Below are 26,131 nucleotides of genomic sequence, written 5' to 3'. Positions count from 1 at the left end.
AATTATGGTGCTGGAGGAGACTCTTGAGAGTCCCATGGACTGCAAGAAGGTCAAACCTATCCATTCTGAAGGAAATCAGCCCTGAGTGCTCACTGGAAGGAGAGATCCTGAAGCTGAGGCTCCAATACTTTGGCCACCTCATGAGAAGAGAAGAATCCTTGGAAAAGACCCTGATGTTGGGAAAGATGGAGGGCACAAGGAGAAGGGGACGGCAGAGGATGAGATGGTTGGACAGTGTTCTCGAAGCTACGAACATGAGTTTGACCAAACTGCGGGAGGCAGTGGAAGACAGGAGGGCCTGGTGTGCTCTGGTCCATGGGGTCACGAAGAGTTGGACATGACTCAACAACAACAACAACAACAACAATTCATTCTTGCCACAGTGCAAATGGACCTTTGGGAGAAGCTTTAAAAGACTGTGGCTTAATCCCATTTCCCGAAGGGACCACATCTGCTGGCGACATAATCTTTTCAATCAACTGTCTAGTTAGGATGCTCCAAGAAGGGAGAACAAAACAGGCGTAAAGGATTCATTTTAACACCATTTTTCAAAGAACAACAGTTGCTAATTGCTTCGTTTTCTGTTGGGAAAAGTCTGCTCAATATGCAGGTCTCAAAATGATGTCTTTAATGCAAGCTGCCAGCAGAGGAAAATAATAATAATCATTTAAATATTGGGAGAAAAAAAGAGAGAGAGGTTAAGCTCTCATTTTAGGAACACTCTCCAAGTCACTTCCAAACACGGTAAGAGAGTTACTGGTACAGAGCCAGGTTCAATTTGCCCAAATCATTTTAAATAGCACAGATCTAATCAGGATATTTTTCTCTTCCTTAAAACACACATACACAAAAAAACTTACTTGGTGTTGGCTGGCCTTGGCCAACTGCTCATTGGCAGATTGTACATTCGAGGAGGCAGTCTCGATGTTGGCTTCAATGCTATCTGTAAATTAAGATAATAGAAAATAATTACATGGTATGGAGTAGCGAGCAAATCCTGAAATTTAATTTAATTTATACATAACCCAAGTCACACTCAAAGTGGTTTACAAAATATAGGACCAACAAGCAATTACGAATGCAAATGACAACAATTTTTTTAAGAGAGAGAGAGAGAGAGAGTAGAATTACAGGAAAACAGAAATTCTGCTTTAAAATCCCCCCTCTGCAAAATAAATAAAGAATAAACACACAGATTTAAAAATTGCAGGATAGTGTCACGAGCAGCATATTATGTACCCATCAATCAGGAGGGAAATGACTCTTAAAGCTGCCACAAATTTTTGGGCCCGGGGAGTTAATTACAAATCAAACCTGGATGGGAAGACAGCCTCTCACTCAAAGCAACACCTCCATCTCTCACCTAGGGGCTTTCTTTACAAACAAAAAAACAAAATCCTCTGTTGGCACTAAAATAACCATCAGATTGGGCCCATTCACCTCTCCTCTGCAGAAGACCAGAGCCCACAGCAGCTCAGAAACAGCCACAGCAGTGGCCCATGAGGGTGGGAGGGATAATTTGGGATGCTACATGATCAGACAGAAGCCGTTCTGTTTTGCTTGGCTCTTTCCCAATGGCGACACCACCGCCGTCCGCAAGTCAGGACTGGGACCCCTTTCGCTGCATGGGAAACTCCTCAGAAAATATATCTCGCCGTAAGGGACACCGTGACAAGGGTCACGGGAAGTAAGTGATGCACGCTGTCATGTAGCTTGAGGCTTTCACATCTGATATGTCTCCCGGAGCCCGGGAAAAACCCGAGAAGCTTAATTCTGTGCAAAAAAGGACTGCCCAGCAAGACGACAGCAACACGGGTTGTTGATGTCTCCTTGATCTCTCGCCGCGTCCATCAAGGAGGGCAGCCATCAGCTCTGAGCAAGGATGGCGGGCGAGGGCTACAGGTCTCCCAATGGGTCTGCCACACGGACAGTATACATACAGGAAAAGAAGCTTGCGGGATTTCTGTTCCTGGATGTTGTTCCCAGCTTTGGATTCCCCCCCCCCCGCGCCCCCTCTCCACTCCCCAAAGCACGCTCCTTCATGGTCTCCAGAGACAGACAGATGCCAAGCAACCAATTTTGACACTTTCAACAGCTCACATTATGCAGGAAGCGTGATTGAGGGCTGAACTGTAGGGGAACTAAAGAATGTGATGCTTTGCCGCGGAATGGCAGCAAACGTCTAGGATTGTCAGGGAATTCTGACAAAAGCAGAAACGGAGGAGGAAATTGACAGGGTCCACTTGCAGAAATCATTCCAGGAAGCACAATTGGTATTTGCTGTTGCTTTCAATCCACCAATTACGCCCCCCCCCGGTTCCTGTTTGCATTGTGTAATGAATAATATAATTATCCTAGGGTGATGTACAGCATTAATTACGTAAATTGCATAAGTTACTTAATTCTGCCACAGTGGACAGCAGGACAAATAATGTGGTTGTTGGCAGAAGACAAGCTGCAGCAGAAAGAAAACAGTGCACCATGACAGGATAGCTCAGTTGGTGAGAGTGCTGATAACACCAAGGTTGCAGGTTCAATCCCCATAAGGGGCACCTGCATATTCCTGCATTGCAGGGGGTTGGACTAGATGATCCTCAGAGTCCCTACCAACTCTATAATTCTGTGAGTCTATGTGATGGATGGTGTCAATATTGGCAGAGGGTGCCCTCTTGGCAGTCCTGCCACCCTCAATAGTTCAGGTGGTGGCACACTGGGAAAGTGCATTCTCCGTGTAGCCCCTACATTATGAAACTCCCTCTGCACATCTTTACACAGAGCTAAGGAAGGAAGTTCCTCCTTCAGCTCATTGAGGTTTCAAGGTTCATATAATTCTCCTAGAATCAACATTTGCTTTGATTCAGCAGTAAAATGTTGGGCTTTCCTGGGGAAAAGAATAATTTAGACACAAAGCCTAGAAACACGTTACAAAAGGGAGCCTGCATGAACCTTAAGACAGCTAAACAGCCTCGGTCCTGAATACCCGAAGAAGCATTTCCATCCCCATTGTTCAGCCCGGACACTGAGGTCCAGCTCCGAGGGCCTTCTAGTGGTTCCCTCCCTGCGAGAAGTGAGGTTACAGGGAACCAGGCAGAGGGCCTTCTCGGTAGTGGCACCCGCCCTGTGGAACACCCTCCCAGCAGATGTCAAGGAAATAAGCAGCTATCCTATTTTTAAGAGACATCTGAAGGCAGCCCCATTTAGGGAAGTTTTTAATATTCAATGCTGTATTGTTTAAAAACTTGGTTGGGAGCCACCCAGAGTGGCTAGGGAGACTCAGCCAGATGGGTTGGGTACAAATAATAAATTATTATTATAATTATTATTATTGGAGGGGATTAAACAAATTCTTGAAGGACAGGCCTACCATTGGCTTCTTGCTGTGATGACTGCACATAATTGCCTGTATCAGAGGCAATGCTTTTCTGAATGCCAGTTGCTGGGGAACATGACCTGTTTGTGTGCTCATGACCCATTTTTGGACTCCCCAGAGTCATCTAGTTGGCCACAGTAGGAAACCCGATGATGTGCTAGATGGGCCTTTGGTTTGATCCAGCAGCCAGAGTCTTCTTCTGTTCTTACTATGGGGTACCTTGGATTTAAGGAGCTCACGAAACAAGCAAGCAACTAACCAACCAACAACATTATGCTATAATGATACCTACCTATTGTGTCACCCTGCTCATATACCATAGAGGCCAGGTCCTTGATGATCTGGTTTACATCCAACATATCACTCTGAAAAGAATAAAGAACATCAGTATTTTCTGCAAACTGATCGTGCATAAGGCCTACAAGCTCCAAGCAACAATACATGAGATTATTATTTGTTCTGGTCTTCTCAAAAACCATTTTCATTTCAATATCCAAGAGTTGTTCCACCAGAGCAAGAAGCAGCGTGCTCTAGGCTCTGGAGGACTCGTGAGCGGGACATGTTCCTATGTTCTTACATGAGAATTTGGAAGGCCACATCTCACTTTGCATGCACTCAAAGTGACGTCCAAGCCATCTTCAGGTCATGGCTTTAAGTGGGATTCACTAGACCACCCTGGTCCCTGATGAACTGGCTTCGCAGACACACACATCCCCAGATGTGCTCTCTTCCCAGCTCAGATATCCAATGCTCCCTCAAGAACAGCTCCCTTGAATATTCAATTCCACGGTGCCCAGCTCATTTGCAAGTTTGCTCCTTCTGGGATTAGAACCTGTGGCGTCTGAGTAATCACAGCCCCGCCGCTTGGAACGCTAAGCTGTCTCCCGTGATGAATTCATCAGAGGTGCCAAGTGGATCTATGCTCTTTTGGGGGAGAGAGTTCATTATGTGACTGTGAATACCACAGTACTTAATTATGTAATGCAGTAAGAATCTCATTAATTTGTAATAAAGCCGGAAAGAGTCATTGTGAATTACTGAAGGGGCACACACACACACACACACACACACACACACACACACACACACACACACGATTGAGCCACTGAACAAATCCAAGGAACAAAAAAGAAGAAAAAGAGAAGCAGAAGGGGGGGGGGAATGGAACAAAGGCTAGGGATAATGTCTCGCAAATATTATCCGTTCTCTTTGTCATTAAACACAATATACCTTTAATTATTTATGCTAATATTCATAGTTGCAAAAGGGTCTGCAGAATCCTGGGGGAGGAAGGTGGGGGTAACTTTTAAATCAGGGCCTGAGCAGCAGTTCTTTCTTTCTTTTTCCAATCCAAGGGCTATCCTCTGATGGCCACATGCCTGAGGTCTTCGAGGTTTGCTTAGAATCACAGAAACAAAGAAGTGAAGGGTTGGAAGGACCCCCAAGGATCATGTAGTCCAACCCCCCTACAGTGCAGTCATCTCAACCATAGCATCCATAGCAGAGGGCCATCCAACCTCTGTTGAAAAACCTCCAATGAAGGGAGTCCGTTCCACTACCAAGCAGCTTTTACTTCATGAAAGTTTTTCCCAAGGTTGAGCTGGAATCTCCCTTCATGCAATATGAAACCCCTTTCGGAGAGAACTTGATGTCAACAGCTACTTGGCCATAATATTTGGCTATTTGGCTACAGTAGGTGCCCCACCTCTGCTTGACAGTGGCTTCTGGAGAGATCTGAAGAGATTTCACTGGAAGCTGTCCCAGCTGTGTGACTCCAGGAAGCAAAACTTTGAAGGCAGGGACATCCTTGGCTCCCAGTATGTTTCCGAGCACAGTTCAAAGTGTTGGTGCTGACATTTAAAGCCCTAAACGGCCTTGACCCAGTATACCTGAAGGATCGTCTCCACCCCCATCGTTCAGCCCAGACACTGAGGTCCAGCTCCGAGGGCCTTCTGGCGGTTCCCTCCCTGCGAGAAGTGAGGTTACAGGGAACCAGACAGAGGGCCTTTTCGGTAGTAGCACCCTCCCATCAGATGTTAAGGAAATAAACAAGTATCTTGCTTTTAGAAGACATCAGAAAGTAGCCCTGTTTAGGGAAGTTTTTAATGTTTGATGTTTTATCAGGTTTTTAATATTCTATTGAGAGCCGCCCAGAGTGGCTGGGGAAACCCAACCAGATTGGGTGTGTGTGTAATAATAATAATAATAATAATAATAATAATAATAATAATAAGCAGAAGCAGAACAGCACATTTCTGTTTCACCTTAAGAGGGCTGCCCCTGCCACATAATCAACAAAGGAGCACTACATCCCCAGAAATGGATGGTTGTGTTTTTTTAATAATCCCTACCTACCTGTGTCCTGCTCCTCCATTAAATGAACAAAACCTCCTATTTAGGGCTTTAAAAGTCAGCACCAACACTTTGAATTCTGCTCGGAAATGTACTAGGAGCCAGTGTAGGTCTTTTAGCACCGGTGTTATATGGTCCTAGCAGCCGCTCCCAGTCACCAGTCTGGCAGCTGCATTATGGATTAGTTGTAGTTTCCGGATCGCCTTCCAAGGTAGCCCCACGTAGAACACATTGCAGTAGTTCAAGCGGGAGATAACCAGATCATGTACCACTCTGGCAAGACAGGGAGCAGACAGGGAGTAGGGTTTCAGTCGGCATACCAGATTGAGCTGGTAGACAGCCACCCTGGACACAGACTTGACCTGTGCCTCCATGGACGAGGGGATCCTGTCCCCCCCCCCGAAACAGTACTTCTGTCTTGTTAACAAAGGTTTGCAAAGGTCCTAATCCCTGGAATATCGATGTAGGACTGGGAATGCCCACACTGGCTGTTGCCAGTCAGTTTAGAGAATATTGAGGTAGGTCGAATAGTGATCTGACTTGATGATTGGCTACATTCTGAGAGGATGGAGAAGTATGAGCTCACACAACCATCTTGTGTCTCATGCGGTGCAGTCCAGAAGCGGTGCAGCCCTAATTTCCCCACCACACGATACCAAGAGCCTGAATCATTTTCCCACGGGTGCGTGGAGCTGTGGGTTGAAGGCTGCATTTGATGGTGACACATAGTCTTCAAAAAATACATAAACACACACCATCTTCCTCTCCAGCACACATGCACACACACAAAGCAGGCAGACCCACACCTAACACAAACAGGCATATTTAAGGAAGGAGAAGACGCCAACAGAATGACTAATAAACTCTAGAAGTGGGAAATGATCTGCGCATAAAGCAAACAGCAGAGGAAGGTGTTTCTCCCGAGAGCAGACAGAAACGTCGGCTTGGCTCTCAAAACCACTTTCCCACTTTCCTTTTGCTGAGCACGGGAGGCTTCCCACTTCATTAGTCCAGATGGCAGAAGCCTCTGGGACTTTATAATTCATATTTGAAAGCAGGAAACAAAAAAAAAAACAGTACGCTGTTTCTCACAATAGACAGAGCCTTCTACAGATGACTGCCTTGTACCTGCCTCCCTAGGTAAACTAATTGCACACAAATATAATGCCGTCCTCTGGTTCCACTATCGGAGTCACGAGGGTGAACAGGACACATTGAGCTCTGAAGATCACAAAGATTAAAATCTCATCAGGCCGCTGAAACAGGGCAGGCCGGTTCAAATTGCACAGGTTGGACAAACAGCAGCTGCAAAGGCAAATGCAGCAGGTTATGGGTACAGCTAAATATAGCACCTTTACCCCCCTCCGAAATAGAAATTGAAACACCAATGATGGAAATGTGGATTATAAAGCAGGGGTCAGAAATGTCAGAGCAGCGTGCATTGCTACAAAAAGAGAACACCCTTGAGTTTCAGTCCTTTCTTGTGCTTTTAGCGCACATAAATTTCACAGGGGGTGTCCAAATGGCAGGTTTGACATTCTTCCAGTTTAGGCATCTCTTTATGCCACAGTACTAGCGTCGCCGCATCACCTGAGGCTCAAGTCTTGAGATTCAGCAGGCAGGTGCTAATTGCTCAGAGGTGGTGCCTGTTATAACTAGTGATGGACGAATCCATCAATTTAGGCTGCCCTTTGTGTACGCTCAAAGCAGGGACAAAAGTGTTGCATGGCGGTATGCTACTGGAGAAACGTTTTTTGGGCAACAGCAAGCAAGGAACAGAATATTTACACGAGGGATTAATATTTCAGCTTGCGGGCTGCATTCCCTTCTACACTTCCTTCTAAGGCCCACACCCCACCGGTGTTTGGGTCTGGAGGAAAAAGTTGGCAGATTAATGAATGTAAATTTTAACTATGTGTACAAGTGGTTGGTTTCCATAAACATCCCCACACCCCTCTCTATCCTCCTTTTAGGAAGAGGCATTATTAGAGTGTAAGGCTACATCCCAGCCAGCAATAAGCTCTCAAGGAGGGTATCAAGCAGGAATGGTGAGTTTTGGTCTGCGGAAAGTTTTGAGGGCCATATAAAGACCTGGAGGGCCACCAGGTGTGTGTTCCTCATCCCTGACATATTTTATCAATGCAGTCCTAAATGGTAAATTTCAAGATTCGACAGGGTGCATTGCACTAGAATCAGCCAAGAGTCTTGTGGGCCTTATAAGAGCATTTGTCAAGTCTTTCTGAGTGCTGTTTTTATTTCCAGAGTGGCCCGTGGGGGTGACCATCAGACCTGCTCCTTGGCTTGACACTTGTAAGAAATCAAGATATACAGCTGTGTCACCAGATGCATTCTCTCTTTGTTCAAAGCATCTTCCGTCTCATCGCTTGCTAGCCTTTATAAGGAGTCTGCGGCTCAGCGGAGCTGTTCCGAAGCCAATGTGAAATAATTTGGCAACATACTCCAGCGCTCCCTAATAGAGGCGAGGCCACGTTGTGAAACAACACTTAACCACCATCACTTATTGTAGTCCTGTGTGTCAAGCTCAGGACCAAAAGCCGCAGATGGAACAGAGCCAGGAAGGCTTGTAGCTATTCTGCTGCTCACTGATTTATTCCTCCTGGTCAAGCTTGACAATCTCTCATGGAAAAGAATTGCGGGAGTGAATTGCCTGTCTTGTAAATGTCTTGTCTTGAGCCGTGCTCGAGCTCCTGGGATTCAGCCCCATGGGTTTTCACGAGGACTGTGCGCTTTCAGTATGAGTAGAACACCAACAGTAACCCTTCATATGGGTGAGAAACAGGATTGGTCTGAAGACAAAGAAGAACAACAACAAAGAAACAGCCTGCTGGATCAGATCAATGGCCCATCTAGACCAGCATCCTAATATTGCAGTGGAAACTCAGGTAATTGTGTGAATCCTGGAAGCAAGACCCAGGCACAACAGCTCCCCTCTTGTGGTTTCCAGCAACTGGAATTCAGAAACTTTACTGCCTCTGTCTGCGGAGGTAGAACATAGCCATCACAGCTATTACCCCTCCTGATCCTCCACATTTAGTCTAACTAAATGGAATTTACTAATAGGAAAACCATGCCTAGCTCACCCTCTCTACTAAGGGGTTCTTTAAAAATTCCCCATGGGGCAAAGTACATTTATCACATGTTTGAGGGGCCTTTCTCAGTCTGAGTGGCACATTCTTCCCGAGACTGCATGACCGTGATGGGTAAGAGGCAAAATGGGTGGGACAATGGTTGTGTTAGAATGATATACATTACAGGACAGGGAGAGTAACAAGCCCTGTCTTTCAGTCACTTTTTTTTCTTTGCCAGCACTGGCACTCAGCCCAAATTACACATGCAAAGCCACTCTCCAAATGAATTAAATTGGCTTCAGCATTTATCTTGCAAAGCAAAAACTTCCTTCCCTCTTGAACGGCTTCTGAGAACAAAGAGTCCCGCAACCAAATGGATGAAGGACATGGGGGGAAAGCAACAATAAGGCAACTATTTCCCGAACATCACGGGAGCTTCCTTTGAACTTGAGAATCACCTAATTCATGCCGGAGGCTAAATATAGTGCAAACTAATACTGGAGAAGCTGGAGAAGCCACTGCGATCATCTCTCGCATTGATTGACGGCGGCTGTTGGAGAGGGCTGCTTATTGTGGGCTTGTACAATCTTGCTTTAAAGAAGGAGGGGGAGAAGACTGGAAGAAATTTAAAGTGTATATAAGGAATAATTGCAATATTGGAGATGTCTGATATAGGTTTGGAAGTACATAGAGGTTGTAGAGGAGGGTATGTTAAGATATTATAGTATTTTGGAATTTAGGGTTTTAATCATGAAATGCAATGAATGCAGAGTTAGAATAAGATGATTGGAATTATGATATAGAAATTACTAAGGATGAGATACAATGAAACGCAGTGAGGAGGGATACGAGGAAGTAAAAAATGTTAAGACCGATTGAAGGATAAATATGAGTTTTTTTGTTTTTCTTTTGTTTGTTTTTTGATATTTTGTATTTTTGTATTTGTTGTGTTTTATGTTTTTGTATTTTTTGTGATATTGTGTTTTGTGTTTTTACGTATTTTCTCAGTTCTACAAAATTAATAAATATCAATTTGAGAAAAATAAAAATAAAGAAGGAGGGGGAAAATAAGCCAGTCATTGGATATCACTTGCACTGAATACTGGAAGAGGCACCATGCTAGGTCTGTTGTCCGATGCAAGCTAAGAAGATGATGCAAGAGGTCAAGAGGGGGTATCACTGCAGCCTGGAGATGTAGCAACTCCTTGAATGGTATCCAACATTTTGCACTGACGTTACTTGGGGTTTTGTATGCCCGAAGAATTCTGCACCTCCTGGTCCTCACTCGGTTTGCTCTGTCGCTTTTAGCATGCAGAACAACATTCCTGCCTGCTTCTCTCTTGCATACAATAGCCATGCAAATGCCCAAACATACAATTCCCTCTAGAGGTCGTGTGAGAACCTGAGGCCCTCTGGATGGTGGTGGGATGCAGAATCCCATGCTAGATGAGGCTACTGAGAGTTGAAATCTGAGAATCATATAAGTGAATGATTGGAAGGTATCTCCAATGGTCAAACCCCTACAATGCAGGCACCACAGTTGAAGAACCCTTGACAGATGACCCTCCAATCTCTGTTTTAATATCTCAAACGAGGGAGAGTCCACCACCCTGGGAGCGAGTCCACTCTACTGATGAACAACTCTTATAGAATCATAGAATCGTAGAGTTGGAAGAGACCACAAGGGCCATCCAGTCCAACCCCCTGCCAAGCAGGAAACACCATCAAAGCATTCTTGACAAATGCCTGTCAAGCCTCTGCTTAAAGACCTCCAAAGAAGGAGACTCCACCACACTCCCTGGCGGCAAATTCCACTGCCGAACAGCTCTTACTGTCAGGAAGTTCTTCCTAATGTTGAGGTGGAATCTTCTTTCTTGAAGTTTGAATCCGTTGCTCCGTGTCCGCTTCTCTGGAGCAGCAGAAAACAACTTTTCTCCCTCCTCTAAATGACATCCTTTTATATATTTGAACATGGCTGTCATATCACCCCTTAACCTTCTCTTCTCCAGGCTAAACATACCCAGCTCCCTAAGCCGTTCCTCATAAGGTATCGTTTCCAGGCCTTTGACCATTTTGGTTGCCCTCCTCTGGACACGTTCCAGCTTGTCAGTATCCTTCTTGAACTGTGGTGCCCAGAACTGGACACAGTACTTTCTTACTATCAGAAAGGTTCTCCCTGATGTTTAGTTGGAATCTCCCTTCTTTCACTTGAATCCATTGGTTTGGGTCCTACCCTCTGGAGCAGCAGAAAGCAAGCTTGCTCCTTCTTCTCACCTCCAGTCCATGGGGACCTCACCTGCTCTGCAAGAATCCTCAGATTTTAAAGGCTGAGAGTCCCATGGCAGCTGGAAGGCCAGAGGTCTATGGAGCAGAAGAAAAAGGAACCAGGCACAATTCAAAAGTGAAATGGGAATGGTTAGAAGTAATTTTGCTCTGAAGAGGGTCTTCTCACACGCCTACCCTTTTCCCACCAGGGTCATTTAAAACTGAAGAAATAGCACAGAGAAATTCATTTTCATTTTAGGAGAGTTCTGGGAAACGAAAGTAATTATTGCTGTCCTAAACTGCCATGAATTATCAATTGCTGTTCAATTATTATTTCACTTAAAATGTGGTATCAGCTTCACGAGAAAAAAGTTTGATTTGCAGTTAGCGAGCACTTGAGTCACCCAGAAGATTTAATATATTTAATGGGAGAGATATGGGGTGGAGAATAAGTCTGCTAGGCTGTGAATCAAAGGGAATCAAAACCAGAAATAGGACACAGGCTTTATTTACAGGGCTATCGACCCACAATACTTATTGCTGGAAGTAGAAATGTTGCAAAATTAGCCTTTAGGTTTGGGGTTGGGGAATCTGTCTTCATCATAACTGTCTGCTGTCTGTTGGTAAGGATCTCAATGTGAACCTACACAATTCAGATTTTCATCATAATTCAGATTTTCATCATAACTGTCTGCTGTCTGTTGGTTAGGATCTCAATGTGAACCTATGCAATTCAGGTTTCTCAAAACAATATACAGTAGCACCTCGGCTTATGTTTATGCAAAGTTTGGGTTGCAAAAGCGGCAAACCCAGTAGTGTTTTGCTGTGTGCACATGCGCAAAAGCGGTCTACCGCTGCGTGCATGCGCAGAAGTGGTCCCTCCGGTTGCGGAAACAGCAGCTTGTATATACTGTATCCCAAGGGAATACATTTTTTTGCATACCTCCAACTGTACATAGATATACATGTCATTTTCAATGCTATACAAGTCACTTACATTTATACAGTGGTGCCTCGACTTACGAATTCAATCCATTCCAAAGGCACCTTCGTAGGTCGAATAATTTGTATGTCGAAAAACACCATTAGGAACACGATTTCCCATAGGAATGCATTAGAAATTGAAAAAAAAATGCAAGTCGAAAAATCCCTATCTAAAACCGCCACGGTTTTCTTTCAGATGTCAAGACATTCGTAAGCGCGCGGCCATTACCCCCACTCGTAAGTCGAAAAATTTGATTGTCGAGTCGTTAATAAGTCGAGGTACCACTGTAATCATATTGTACTGCTTTGGCTATGTGTTTAATAAAATATTGAATTCTTGCATTGTGAAAAACGAAGATTATGGTGAAAAGTGAAAAACATGAATTGCAAAAAAAAAAAACTAAAAAAAAACTAGAGCTTACAGAACAAAACCGACTTCAGATATGAAATCACCACATTAAAATTAGGTTAGAACAAATGCAGGTGTCAATGCAACAAAAAAATTGTTCCCCAGTGAGCCAGACCAGTTCAAGAACAGACAGTGCATGGTGATGATGCCAGATCTCATCTTTCCTTTCTTCTCCAGCAGCTCATCAGAGGGGTCATAAAAACGTACAGCAGAAGATTCTTGGATCAAGCCCTAGCTGATTCTGACCCATTCAGATTCCGTTTGACTACCCTTTTGATTTTCTGTAATACACAGTCTATGTATGAGGAACACTTCCTGACGCCAGCGACTCAACAGCTGCCCTTGGAAATTATCCCGTTATCTCCCAAATAATTAACTTCGGAGAGTTATCATACCTCTCCCCTCTTCATTTACATATTCACTTCTCTAATCTCTATCTGATATGCCCCTCTGTACTCAATTTTCAGCTGTCTTAAATAATTCCACCCCCTCAGAATGCGATTAAGTTGAAGCACACAATTTAAGATATTGCGCTTCACCCCCCCCCCCACGATGAAATGGTGGAATGTCCTCGAGGCTATACTTGCATCCCTTTATATAATCACTCCTTGTACATTATACCTAGTCCTTGCATTATTCCTTCTCACTGATTCAACTGAAACTTAACTTTAGGAGTGGGAGGATAAACCGGTCTTTGCCCCAGCTGATGTATGGAAGTGAGAGCTGGACCATAAAGAAGGCTGATCGCCAAAGAATTGATGCTTTTGAATTATGGTGCTGGAGGAGACTCTTGAGAGTCCCATGGACTGCAAAAAGATCAAACCTATCCATTTTGAAGGAAATCAGCCCTGAGTGCTCACTGGAAGGACAGATCGTGAAGCTGAGGCTCCAATACTTTGGCGACCTCATGAGAAGAGAAGACTCCCTGGAAAAGACCCTGATGTTGGGAAAGATTGAGGGCACTAGGAGAAGGGGACGACAGAGGACGAGATGGTTGGACAGTGTTCTCGAAGCTACGAACATGAGTTTGGCCAAACTGCGGGAGGCAGTGGAAGACAGGAGTGCCTGGCGTGCTATGGTCCATGGGGTCAGGAAGAGTCAGACACAGCTAAACAAATAAACAACAACAAAGCCCCAGCTGAAACAGACCATGTCCAAGGAGATATGGGTTTTTATTTCTTTTCAAGCAGACAAAACAAAGCAGAATGCAACTGACAGGCCAGGATCCAGCTGTTCCTGTGTCTGTGAAAATGCAGGAGACACAACTTTAAGGGCATGGGAGGGAGCTGATGATACAGTAAATTTGCTCACCTCTATATCGGTGGGCGGTGATGCGCATGGGCAGCCATGCCTCTTCAGGCGTCGCCAGCTAAGGCCCATAGGCCACAAGCGGCCCATGCGGGTCATTTAACTGGCCCATGGACTCCCGCCGCCTGCTCGGGGACCCCTGCCACCCGCTTGGTTGGTTCCTGTGCACCGTGTGCCCTGGCCTCTTGTGGGAGAGCTTTCCGCCAGTCCGGTGGAAGAGCGTTCCACATCTGTAACCAATAAAGTTGTGGCCTATTTGAACCCATAAACCAAATATTCTGTGTCAGTGTGATTTATCGTTCTCCTGGGAATTTGTGCCTTGGGGCACAATCCCTGCAGTGATGAGGGATACGAAGAAAGGACTGTGCCATTGTCCCTGAGCCAGGTGGCTCAATAGTCTGTCTCGATGTATGGCAGCGTCTTGCATTTCTATTTGCCATTTAGGGAAGGGTTGTAGCGCAGTGATTCTGCTTTGAATGTTGAAGGTTCTAGGTTCCATCACGGGCACCTTGAGTTATCACTGGGAAGAACCTCATATGAAATCCCGGAGAGTTGCAGACCACCAGTGTTGACCAGGGGTTCTCAAACTACGGACTGCAGGCCACATCTGGCCCGCCAGGGTCCTGAACCTGGCCCTCCTGACATTTGCAGAATCCGCTGCTGTCTAATGGGTCTACGAGCGTTTCCATCCTTTCCCCCTCCTCCTCCCCTCTCCCACTGTGTTTGGGGACCGGAACTGATGTCAGGAGCCCCATGTGAGGCAATTGCAACACATGCACCATGGAGGAGAGAAAAGAAGGGAGGGGTGTGAGCGAGCGAGGGAGCGTCAGTGATGTCAAAGGCGCCATTGCAAGGAGCCCTTCACTGCCGTTCGGAGAAGGAAGGGAAGGGAGGCACCAGCGAGGCCTGAGGTAAGAACACATACGTGCTTACCCACCTGTTCTTTCGCCTCAGAGGAGCACTTGGCTGGGCTTGTAGTGGCCACACTCCCGGGGTGAGGTAGATGGGGTGGGCCTAGCCTAGCCTGCGCTGGGAGGGCCGGCTTTTACTTTTACCTCAGCCAAGGCTCCGTTCTATTTTTTTCTCTCTCTCTCCATCTAACGGTGGCCTTGGCGGTTGACTTGAACAGCCACAGGCGGGGCAGTGGTGGAGGAGGAGGAGGAGGAAGAAGAAGAAGAAGAAGAAGAAGAAGAAGAAGAAGAAGAAGAAGAAGAAGAAGAAGAAGAAGAAGAAGAAGAAGGATGATCCCAGTGCTGTCAACAGGTATGTGGATGTCTGGAAGATCAAAAAGAGCCTTGAGGAGGCGTGTGGGTGAGGGCAGCGAAGGAAGGCAGGATGAAGGCAGGCATAGGAATTTGCTAAAAAAAAATTCAAACTATAGTCCAGCCCCCAACAGTGTTTGAGGGACAGTGAACTACCCCCCCCATTAAAAAAAAGTTTGAGGACCCCTGGTGTAGAACATATTGAGCTGTATGGACCTTGGTATAAAGGCAGCTTCCTGCATAAGCACTCAGCTTCCTCTGCATAGGCACGCAGAGCACAATTGTCTGATGAACAGAGGAATACATAATTAATATTCCTCCAGCCAAAATAGTAACAAGATTGCAGTGACGTGGCGAGAATAATAGGTTTTCTTGGTTGCTATTGGAATTTTATTTTTATTTTATTGCGTCTTGAGCTTGACACCGTTAAACACATTCCTTAAAACGACACTGAAAAATGCAACTCTTGAATTGTTAATAATCATCCTTCAAAGTAGGGTTTGTTTTAGTGCGGTTCTTTCTCTTTCGAAATGACTTTGGCGGCACACTTATTGGAATAGCTAATCAATCGTATAATGGAAATGAAGGAACACGAACCCCAATCTTAGAGCGCTTTAAATAAAGAATGCCATTGTCGTTATTATTAACACGTGGATTAGTGTCGGGTCTGAAATAATTCAGGACAAATTAAATACACTTGCTGATAAGAATTACTCCAAGGAGCTATTATTAGAGTGCTGCTGCTTCCAACCTGAGCTGTAACCTTGGGTTTCTTTTTTGTTTTTGACTGCTATATCACACTTATTTGCCACTACTTCTGCATTCTGATCCCACATTCCTCATTAAGTGACAGGCGCGATGGTAAAAAATGGAAAGAGATTGCAATGAGGTCTGGTACTCAGATTCCCAGCACATAAAGCTCTCTCTTGAGTTCTTATTCCTGAAAATGATTTAAGTAAGATCGCAACAGCCAGCATGCTGCCATCCCCTAGTACTTGTAAAAATCACTTCCACATGAGATCCTCTTTTCAAAGCTTGAGAAATACAGTGAGAAATTCGCAAGACGAATTTAATTTGTTCCGCGAGCCAATTCGTTTTGCGAAAGATTCGTCTTGCGAATCGCGGTTTCCCATAGGAATGCATTGAAATTTCCCTCTCTTTTTTTGCCCATAGGAACACATTAATTAAATTTCAATGCATTTGTGGTGTTACACCTCTAGGGGACTAGAAAGAGTTAAGTTGCCAGGGAGGTAAATGGCCAATGGGAGCTCTCCAGGCAGAAGCAGGGGTATATAAGGAGAAGCAGGCAGACAGGAGGGGGAGAAAAAGGAGTTGAGTTGAGGTGGATTTGATGAGAGAGGTAGAGAGGATTTTGAAATAGAGGGTTAGAGAAGCTAGTGAGGTGAGTGGTGGGGCAGAATCTATAAGAGTTAAGAAGAGAACTTCAGTCAGGGAGGACAAGGGGGGAACTAAGACTAAAGGTTAAGTTTAAAGTGAACATATTTGAGAAACCATTAAGAATTGATATGCTTGGAAGATCTTCACATTAAATAAACTTAATTGTTTTGTTCACTGTTCATCTGACTGGGTTCAAATCCATTGTGTACCAGTACACAGATTTACTGGTTGGTGGCAGCAAGGGGAAGAAATAGGCGAGGGAGGTATTGGGTCAATAGACCGCCAAACGTCCGGGGACCCTTTACCGGTTAAAGAGACGGTGCAAAATTTGAGGTTAATGGCTCCCAGAATCCACACAGGAATGCACTGAGTCAGGATTGTGTCAGAATTTTCCTAACTGTTGAAAGGGGGAGGGAAGGACAAGGTTGCCTCTCAGAATATATGACTGAGAAGACATCATTTGCATAGCATTTCCTTGTGTCCCAAGTGTTTCACAGTCTTTATCTAGCTTTATCACAGTCTTTATCTAGCTGTAGTGCTTAGGACAACTCTGTAAGTTAAGTCTCCCATATAGCAGACTGTGGCAGAGTAGCTCCCCTAAGGCTTTCTATAGATTTCATGGCACAGGCAAGATTCGGGGGGGGGGGGCTGGATTAGTCGTAGCTCTGGGGTCACTGCACCACACCAGCTCTTAGAGTAGTTTATATATTGCTGTTACCAAGCAAATTTAAGAAGATCATTGCTGGATCAGACAAAATGCCTACACAGTGAAGCATCTTGTTTCCTACAGCGGACAACCAAAATTCTCAGTGATACCCAGGAACATTCTCCAGTCGCTGCCTGTGATACAAAAGGTAGCATAGCCTTGACATACTAAATAGGCCAAGGTGCACTGCTGTATCCTTTCTGTCTTTTATTTCTTGTTAGTGAATGCTGTGTTTCATTGCATTTAATGGTTCTATGCTGTAAAAGCAACAACAGATAATTTGTGTGTGTGACCTACAGCCTCTTCCTGTGCCCCCCCTCCTCCTCTCTGTCCTAAGCAGCTGTCTCTTTCTGCAACTGTTCCACAAAATTTGAGTGAGATTATGTATATGCATATGTATATGTGTCATAGCTGCCAAGTTTTCCCTTTTCTCGCGAGGAAGCCTATTCAGCATAAGGGAATTTCCCTTAAAAAAAGGGAGAACTTGGCAGCTATGATATGTGTATATGTACATATGTATATACAGTAGCACCTCGGCTTATCTTACCCTTGGGTAATGTAAACTTCGGGTTGCAAAAGTAGCAAACCGGGAAGTATTTCCCCGGGTTTCACCGCTTGCACATGCACAAAAGCACCCTACTCACCGTGTGCATGCGCAGAAGCGCTCTATCATGCCGTGTGCATGCGCAGAACATGCACACGGCACGTTTCCGGTTGTGGAAACCTCAGGATCTGACCGGAGCTCCAGAATGGATCCTGTCCGCAACCGGAGGTACCACTGTGTGTGTGTGTGTGTGTGTTTCGTGCTACAAAGCAAACAGATAAGCAGGGGAAGGTACACCTATTGTCTCCACTTGCAATTCAAAGCCCTTGAGTATGATTTGAGATTCTTTGCTCCTTTCACTGCAAGAGACTTAACACCGTTACCCCTGCAAAACTTTCACACATTATCATCAAGCGATGAAGATATTTTTGGCCATTAACTAACATCACAGGCTAATCAGACAGCCCCAGATCACCTCGTTAGCCGGGAACAATAACATTTGCAAGATGTGTACGTTATCAACTCAAGAGTTGCCAATCAAGGGCAATAGTCTGTTTTTAGATGCCGAAGCAATGCAACAAGAACCTTTGTACTCATTTTCTGAGTACTTAGACAGGGGAGGAATTGGAGGGGGGTCAGATATATTTTAGGAAGGCGCGTGAGTCTATACTTGTATTCTGCTATAGGAAGCAAAATAAAAAGTGGCTAGGATAAAGTGGAAGGATGCTGGAGGTTGCAGTATGTCATGAACTATGGTGCTAGCAACAAGAAGGTGAAGTTTTGCAGAGTTGCAGGGTCCTGAGAACTTTGCATGCTGAAGAGGCAAGCCACTTTCAGGTGAACTTGCCTGTTTGGGGGCATACACAGCTGCAAAATAAATTTTGAAGAATGAGAGAACTGATGACTGGGCATCAATAAAATACTGCACATAAAGGAATGTGCCATCGGTGCACACCAGCTCATGCACATTCATAAAAAGAGGAGGAGACACACAAATAAAAGCAACTTAAAATGCAGAAAACTATGAATGAAAAAAATAAAAAGTGCAAAGAAAGGAAGCAAGTACATATCCCCCGAAATACTGCTTTTCATTGTGAAAAACAGACTCCACAAAAATAAGAACTGCCTTAAGGAAATGGCCCTTTGCTAAGAGGACCATATCTGATCAGCACCATGGACAGAGGACCACTAATAGCCTTGCATAACCTTCTCCTTTGCGAATTTGCCTAATCCTCTTTTAAAGCCATCTAGGTTGGTGGGTATCACTGCCTTCTGTGGGAAGGAGTTCCGTCGTTTAAATATGCATTGCACGAAGAAGTCATTTCTTTTCTCTGTCCTGAACCTTCCACGATTCAGCCTCATTGGTTGTCCACAAGTTCTGGTGTTATGAAACTTTATCCACACTGCACAGAATTTCTATCACGTTGCCTCACACTTCCCTATTGTTTAAACAAACAACAAACAAACAAAAAAACACACCCTAATGGCTGCAACCTTCATAGGGGAGTCGCCCCTTGAACATTTTGGTCGTCACTTTGTGGAACCTTGTAAGTCTGCTTGGCCCTCTCTCCAGCCTGTCTGCAGTTGAAGGACCTGCCCACGATGGTGACCCGTCCCAGCCAACATGGCTGATGAGAGAGATACTTCAAAATATATGCAGGGCATCAGGGCTGCAGGAGGCAGGTCTCAATGCACCACTGCCCCGACTGACTTGTTGTAAGGCAGTTTCCTGCGCCGTTTTCCTGAAACCATCTGTAAATCCGCATACAGGATGCAAACAGAGCGGAATGTCTACAGAAGGGGGAGGGAGAGAGATTGGGGGTTACTGAGTAGAAAGATAAGAAACTGATACAGTTCTGCTTCTTCGCCACAGGGCTTGATTTTGAAACCAGAAAAGCAGCAGCGTGAAAGGAGGCTGCTTGACGCATCCTCTGCTTCATTTAACTAACTATGGTTCAGTTGAAGGATTATGCCTGGAACATTATGCCCTTGCAATGCCAGGAACACAATCTTCCTCCCCCCTTTAATTCCTTCCTGAAACATCACCACACCTTCATCTTTGTCTACATGAAAGACTGCCACCAATGACTGCGGCCAGCCCTTCCCGGTTACATATTTTCTTTAGTCTCTAAAAACACCCAAGTCTGCTTAGAAATGGGGATCACATATATCCATTTCAGCATCTCTCAATTTCTCATCCTCCACCCCCCCCCCCGCAACCTTAAACTCAGTTTTCTGAAGTTCCGCATCAACTTGGTTGGGTGGGGTGTCACTGAAAGAAGACATCGGGAAAGGAAGTGAATGACAACGATCAATCAACTCTAAAGAACTTGGAAGGTAAGAGATGGAGAAGGCACAGAAAAAAAATCCAGTCTAATAGGAGAAGGCTTTCTCTGTGGACTGAGGGTCCCTGGGGAACAGCAGGTTCCCACAAGGTGAATCTGGTGTGATGTGAACAACAGGACATTTCTTGGGACTTTACAAAAAGAAAACAAAAGAAAAAAGCTCACTCCCTCTCTCTCTCTCTCCACCCCCATGTCTCCAGGCTCTTTAGCACACATAGTCTGTGAGGGTAGACAGCCAATTTCTGTCCACTGAAGCAAATTCAATATCACCCTGCAGGACATAAATCTTCAGGTATTACTGCCATGGACAGAAATGATGGAGAAGGAAGGGGGTATTCCATGCCCCCCCACAATAAAAGCCTCCCCCTATATATTTTTATTGTCAGCAATAGCTAAAAGAAAACAAAAGGGGTCCTAGACTTCATCAGCAACCCATATAGGATGCATAAAGTAGAAGTAGGACCATCACTCACCAAAAACAGAATGAAACAGTCAACTCAGGTAGCTGAGTTTGGAGGTCATGAAAGCACAGATTAACACAAACAATAGTAATGTGTGTGTGCGCGCGCACCCCCCAGGCAAGAAAAATAGGTGCCAAAACTCACCATGAAGTCACCAGGCGAATTGGGCAGCCCTGAACAGATGCCGGTTTGACAACAGCCACTTTCACTAAAAAACTATTATTATCTGTCTCCCTAGCTGGTTTGGGGGTCGCCCCTGGTTCTGATGCAGGTCAAATAAATGCTCCTCTGCCTCACTCGTTCTCTTAGATTAAGGCAGATGGCTGGGGCAGCTCGGAAGGACTCTTGCACCAACGCACATGCGTGCAAAGGTTGGAAGGCTGGAAAGCTCAAAGCCTGCCACTGCTACAGGGGAGATGGATTGAAGAAAAGTAAATACGAATTGGCCCTGCCCTGTAGCTAGGTGACCAATTGACCAATTCACCAATTGAGGCTAGGTGCTAGGTGGAGCTAGATAGAGTCACAGATCTAAAATAGGTGAAGACTCTCATACACTGGCATCTAGTTGGCCACCATGAGAACAGGATGCTGGACTGAATGGGCGATTGGCTTGATCTAGCAAACCCTTCTTAGATTCTTACTTTACACCCCTATCAATGTGGAGTTCGTTAAATTATTTATAGTAATTACAGTCATACCTTGGCTCCTGAACGTCTTGACAGTTCAAACGTTCCAGCTCCCGAACGATCAAAAACCGGAAGTGAGTGTTCTGGTTTTCAAACGTTCGTTTGGAAGCCGAACATCCGGCGGAGGTTCAGTGGCTTCCAATTGCCTGCAGGAGCTTCCTGCAACCAATCAGAAGCCACGCTTTGGAAGTCAATCATTTTGGAAGTCGAACGGACTTCTGGAACGGATTCTGTTCGACTTCCGAGGCATGGCTGTACAAAGTTATTCATGGTTTTGTTCATGGGAATATGCACATCCCATCTATTGTGAAATGCTCTTCCCATTACATAACTTTAGGAGCCAGGCAAAAACACTCCTCTTCTCCAAAGGCCTTTATCTAATTAAAAATATATATATGGACATTTAAACTATGTGTGGTTATCATTTTGTTTATCACGCTATGTTTGTGTTTCTATATTGTAAACTGCTCTGCGATCCTTGGATACACGGCAGTATACAAATTCAATAAATAATAGAATAATAAAAATGGCTAGGGTTCGGAAAAGCTGGGCCCCACAGACTGGGAAAGGCTGGTCCAGAGCGCTCTGGGGAGCAAAAGCTTGGGAAAGGCTGTTTTAATGTCTGAAAGGCATCCTCTTTGCCTTACATAACCCCACCTTCTCTTGCAGGAGCGACCTTCAGGCCACTTTAAATTCTCAGCTGTCAAACTGCAGCAATGCAGTCAGATATCTCATTTTCAAGCTAGCAATAAAGACGCTTTTCATCAAGTATCTCCATTGTTCGTTAATTGGCCCGGCCGTCTCTCTAGCCTCGTTCTCTGCTGGAAAGGGAATATTCATAAAAGAAAGAGACACCCGTCTTCACTTCATGATAACCTTGAGAAGATTTGTCAAGGATGAGGCTGGACACAGACAAAAAGAACGGCTTGGTGGAAGTTAGTTGCTTCTTGACTAGTAGGGATGTAGAGATCACTAACTTTTGTCACACACCCTCCTACCGCATGGATGCGGATGCCTGATGATCGTCTTCCAAAGCAACTACTCTATTCCAAACTTAAAAATGGAAAGTGCAATGCTGGTGGTCAACAAAAGAGGTTTAAATCTTTAAAAATGTAATATAAACACTGACAACTGGGAAACACTGGCCTGCGAGCACTCCAGTTGGAGAACAGCCTTTACCAAAGCTGTCATGGGCTTGTCATGAAACTCAATCTCAGGACACAAGGGAGAAATGTGCTAAGAGGAAGGCATGCTTGGCAAATCCACACCGTGATCAACTCCCGCCTAGAAAGCAATATCCCCACTGTGGGAGGACGTGTTGATCCAGAATTGGCCTCCACAGTCACTTACGGACCCATTGTTAAAATTGTATTTATGGAAGACAATCTTACTCGGCTACGAGTGATCGTAGAAGGAGGAGGAGGAGAAGGAGAAGAAGGAGAAGAAGGAGAAGACGACGACAACTTTGGTTTCTCTCTGTTTCTCATATTTCCAATTTTAAGTTCAGTTCTCCACAGCTCTGCATCAATTTGCAATTTTTCTTAAAAAAAAGATGCTTGCTAGAGTTTGTCAGGATTTTAGGGCATGTTTCTTCTTACATACAATTTTTTTGTTTCTGATTTTGCTCAATATTAAGTTTTTCACAAGTGGCTAGGGAAACCCAGCCAGATGGGCGGGGTATAAACAATAAATTATTATTATTGAATTATAAATAGAATGCATTTTTTTGTACTTCTACTGCCACCAATAGATGCACTTTTATGCACTCTTTCTGCTAATATCTTCATTTTTGTACGCATCATTTGCTTGGCGAACTGCAGCACAAAATTCTGACTAGCGTGAATTTAAAAGGACACCTGAGTTTTGGTTCATACATTTGTTCCATAAACTGCATGTCAGGTAGTTCTGCATGAAAATTTGGTGCACTGGTGCAAAAACAAAAAACAAACAAACAAACAAACAAAAAACACAGTGAAGCACTAAGCCAAGTGACTTCCTGAGGGATGCACCACCTAAGACCAGTTTCATTAAATGAATAAACCATTTTGTCCTGGCTGCCAGCCTGCCTTTGGACAAGGTCTTAGAAGGTTCAGACAGGGATTCCTGGGGGAAAACAGTGAAAGAAAGAAATCGGAGTCCTGTAAATGGAAAGGCAAGAGGTCAATTTGGAGGTTGTTGATAGAATATGCTCTTTGGCCCTTCACTTTGGCCACTTCCCAAGGGAGGAACATGCGATGATCTCCACACACAAGATTCCTAAGGAAGAATTGTAATCAGACAATTCAGGAGCCTCCTGTCAGCTTCACATTGGAAGGCAGAGCTGCTAGATTGAAAATGGAGATGTTTTGGAGGTAAAAAGATAGCATCAATTCTCTTCCCCTGCCTGATACATGGTAGAGGGTCATTACAGTATCTGATGAAGGTTGTAGGGACACCAATGCGTTGACAGCCATCTGCTTGGATGAACCACCAGCCTGACCTTCCACTGACAACAGTTCTAACCCCCTATTGAGATAACTCACCTGCAAAGCAAAGATTTGACTTATCAAATGGCACCCTTAGCTGTTTTGATTGCTTGTTTGAATGGTCACACTGGGTGGAAATTGTCACAAGATAATGTCAGCAAATAGCAGATGTGTGCTGGAAAAAAAATAATCCCATGCATTTTTTCTCTCTCAACCATGATCCATCAGTTCAGAAGAAAAGAAATTACAGTGGAACCTTGGTTTACAAACACAATTCGCTCCACGGAGGCGTTCGTAAACGGAGGCATTCGCTCCCCGAAGGCATGCTTTTGCGCGTGCGTGAAGTGACAATAGATCACTTCTGCACATGCACGAGCTGCGCAGAAGCGATCTGTGCATCCGACGTCGCGGAACCCGGATGTAAACACTTCTGGGTCCATGGCGTTTGTAAACGGAGGAGTTCATAAACAGAGGTAGTTGTAAACCGAGGTTCCACTGTACATTACAGTTGTACACCAGACGTTGAACGAAATCCGTTCCGGAAGTCCATTCGACTTCCGAAACATTAAACTCCCAAAGCGCAGCTTCTGATTGGCTGCAGATATTCGGCTTCCAAAAGTTCATTCAAAAACTGGAATACTCACTTCCGGTTTTCAATTGTTCAGGAACTGAAATGTACAAGTTCCAGGTTGTTTGAGAACCAAGGTATGACTGTATTCAGGAGAAAAGAAATTGCATTATTATATGTTCAGCGAAATTATTGAAAATGGGGCATGGGACACTTCTGTCTACCTTTCTTCCAAGGCAGCCAAGGAATGTTTGTGAGTGCCCTTCCTTTCATTCTACAAATCATCTCGCCGGTCATCCGCACTGTACAGCCTTGCACTTCCATCAAGGCTTAGAATAATTTGTGACGTGAACTCAATGGTTCCTAAAGCGGGGAGCTCCGCCCCCTGGGGGAAGTGGGGTTCCCATGAGGGCGTGCTAAGAGGAAAGGGGTGGACAGGGTGGTGATGGAGGTACAAAGGACTATCAGAACTTCAAAAGCTGGTATCACTGGATCCAGTTCATCAGTTTTGTGGAATTCAGCCAACTAAATACAGTGGTACCTCGGTTTATGAACACAATTGGTTCCGGAAGTCTGTTCATAAACTGAAGCGTTCATAAACTGAAGCGAACTTTCCCATTGAAAGTAATGGAAAGTGGATTAATCCGTTCCAGACAGTCCGCGGAGTAACCGTTCATAAACTGAAGCGAACTTTTCCATTGAAAGTAATGGAAAGTGGATTAATCCGTTCCAGACGGGTCCGCAAAGTACTTAAACTGAAGCGTTCATAAACTGAAACATGGGTGTAATTGGTTCCGGAAGTCTGTTCATAAACTGAAGCGTTCATAAACTGAAGCGAACTTTTCCATTAAAAGTAATGGAAAGTGAATTAATCCGTTCCAGATGGGTCCGAGGTGTTCATAAACCGAGGTTCCACTGTAGTTTTTATTGGATTTTGAATAAATATGCCATTCATTGTTACTGTTTCGAATTTTATGTCGTTATCCTCTTCCTTAGTGACTCATGCAAACTGCTATTCTGAATGCTTTTTATTGGGTAGTGTAAGGGGCACTGGGGATGAGTTTGTGGGGACAAGGGGGTGCTGCCCCCCCAAAAGTTCGAGGTCCACTCTTTCCATGGGGCCTTTTTTAGATGATTGATGTGGGCAATCAGGGAGGTTGAAGAATGCTGGGGAAATGTTCACTGTGGGTAAGAACCACAGACACACCACATTCAGCCACCTTGCTGTGATAAAATAAACTTAAAACCCAACACTCAGAAAATTATAAAGAAATTATAGTGTCCAGAGGAAGAGGTGTAGAGGGAATCACAGGGGAAGTCAACGTTCAAGAAACTGGAGGACAAACATCAGTAGAGCATTAGATAGTATTTATGAGGTCATCATAAGTTCCCAAATATCTCCTGGCACCTTCACCCGTACATATCCTACAGTTTCCATTAAATTCTGCTGTAAGTCAAATTCAATTTGACTGTGGAACAAATTCCATTTCATTTCAGCATCTATCCATCCCATTTCTCAATTAACCTGAGGATTTTCTTTTAATCCTTGCACATGCAGAAAAAATGTATTTTAATATATATTCCAATATGCTTTTTGTAAAAGAATAAAAAAAAATCAAACAAAACATTTCATTCAAATACAAACTTAAATTTCTCCTGGGGACTTCTGCACATCTCTGAAGGTTTAAGTTCTCAACATGGTGGAAATAGTTCCGCCTGGGTTGGACACATCAGAGCAGATTGGAGAGGAATCATGTGTCAGGCTTTTGCCTCAAGCAAAACTTCAAGGTTTTGCTTCAATTGGGAGCTTCCGACCCAGGGGTAACACCTGAGGAGCTTCAAGAGAAGCCAAACAACATTAGATAATCCTGTAACCAAAACATTAGATAATCGTGAAATTGCTCAGGGTACTCCACCTG

General features: G+C 44.5%; 1 protein-coding gene across 5 annotated transcripts in view; it reads right to left on the bottom strand.

Annotated features, from left to right (window-relative positions):
- The window catches only part of TSNARE1 (t-SNARE domain containing 1), a 381,230-nt gene that overhangs the window by 120,995 nt on the left and 234,104 nt on the right, over window positions 1–26,131 (bottom strand). For all 5 annotated transcript variants that reach the window (XM_060277563.1, XM_035125893.2, XM_060277562.1 and 2 more), the window contains 2 exons: window positions 3,663–3,735; window positions 861–943 (listed from right to left, as the gene is read on the bottom strand). In XM_060277563.1, coding sequence (XP_060133546.1) covers window positions 861–943; window positions 3,663–3,735 — 156 coding nt within the window. The remainder of the gene's footprint in view (window positions 1–860; window positions 944–3,662; window positions 3,736–26,131) is intronic.

This window comes from Zootoca vivipara, chromosome 8 (genome assembly GCF_963506605.1).
Source record: "Zootoca vivipara chromosome 8, rZooViv1.1, whole genome shotgun sequence".
Classification (NCBI taxonomy): domain Eukaryota; kingdom Metazoa; phylum Chordata; class Lepidosauria; order Squamata; family Lacertidae; genus Zootoca; species Zootoca vivipara.
Note: the sequence above shows the minus strand (reverse complement) of the source record. Positions and strands in the feature narration are given on the sequence as shown.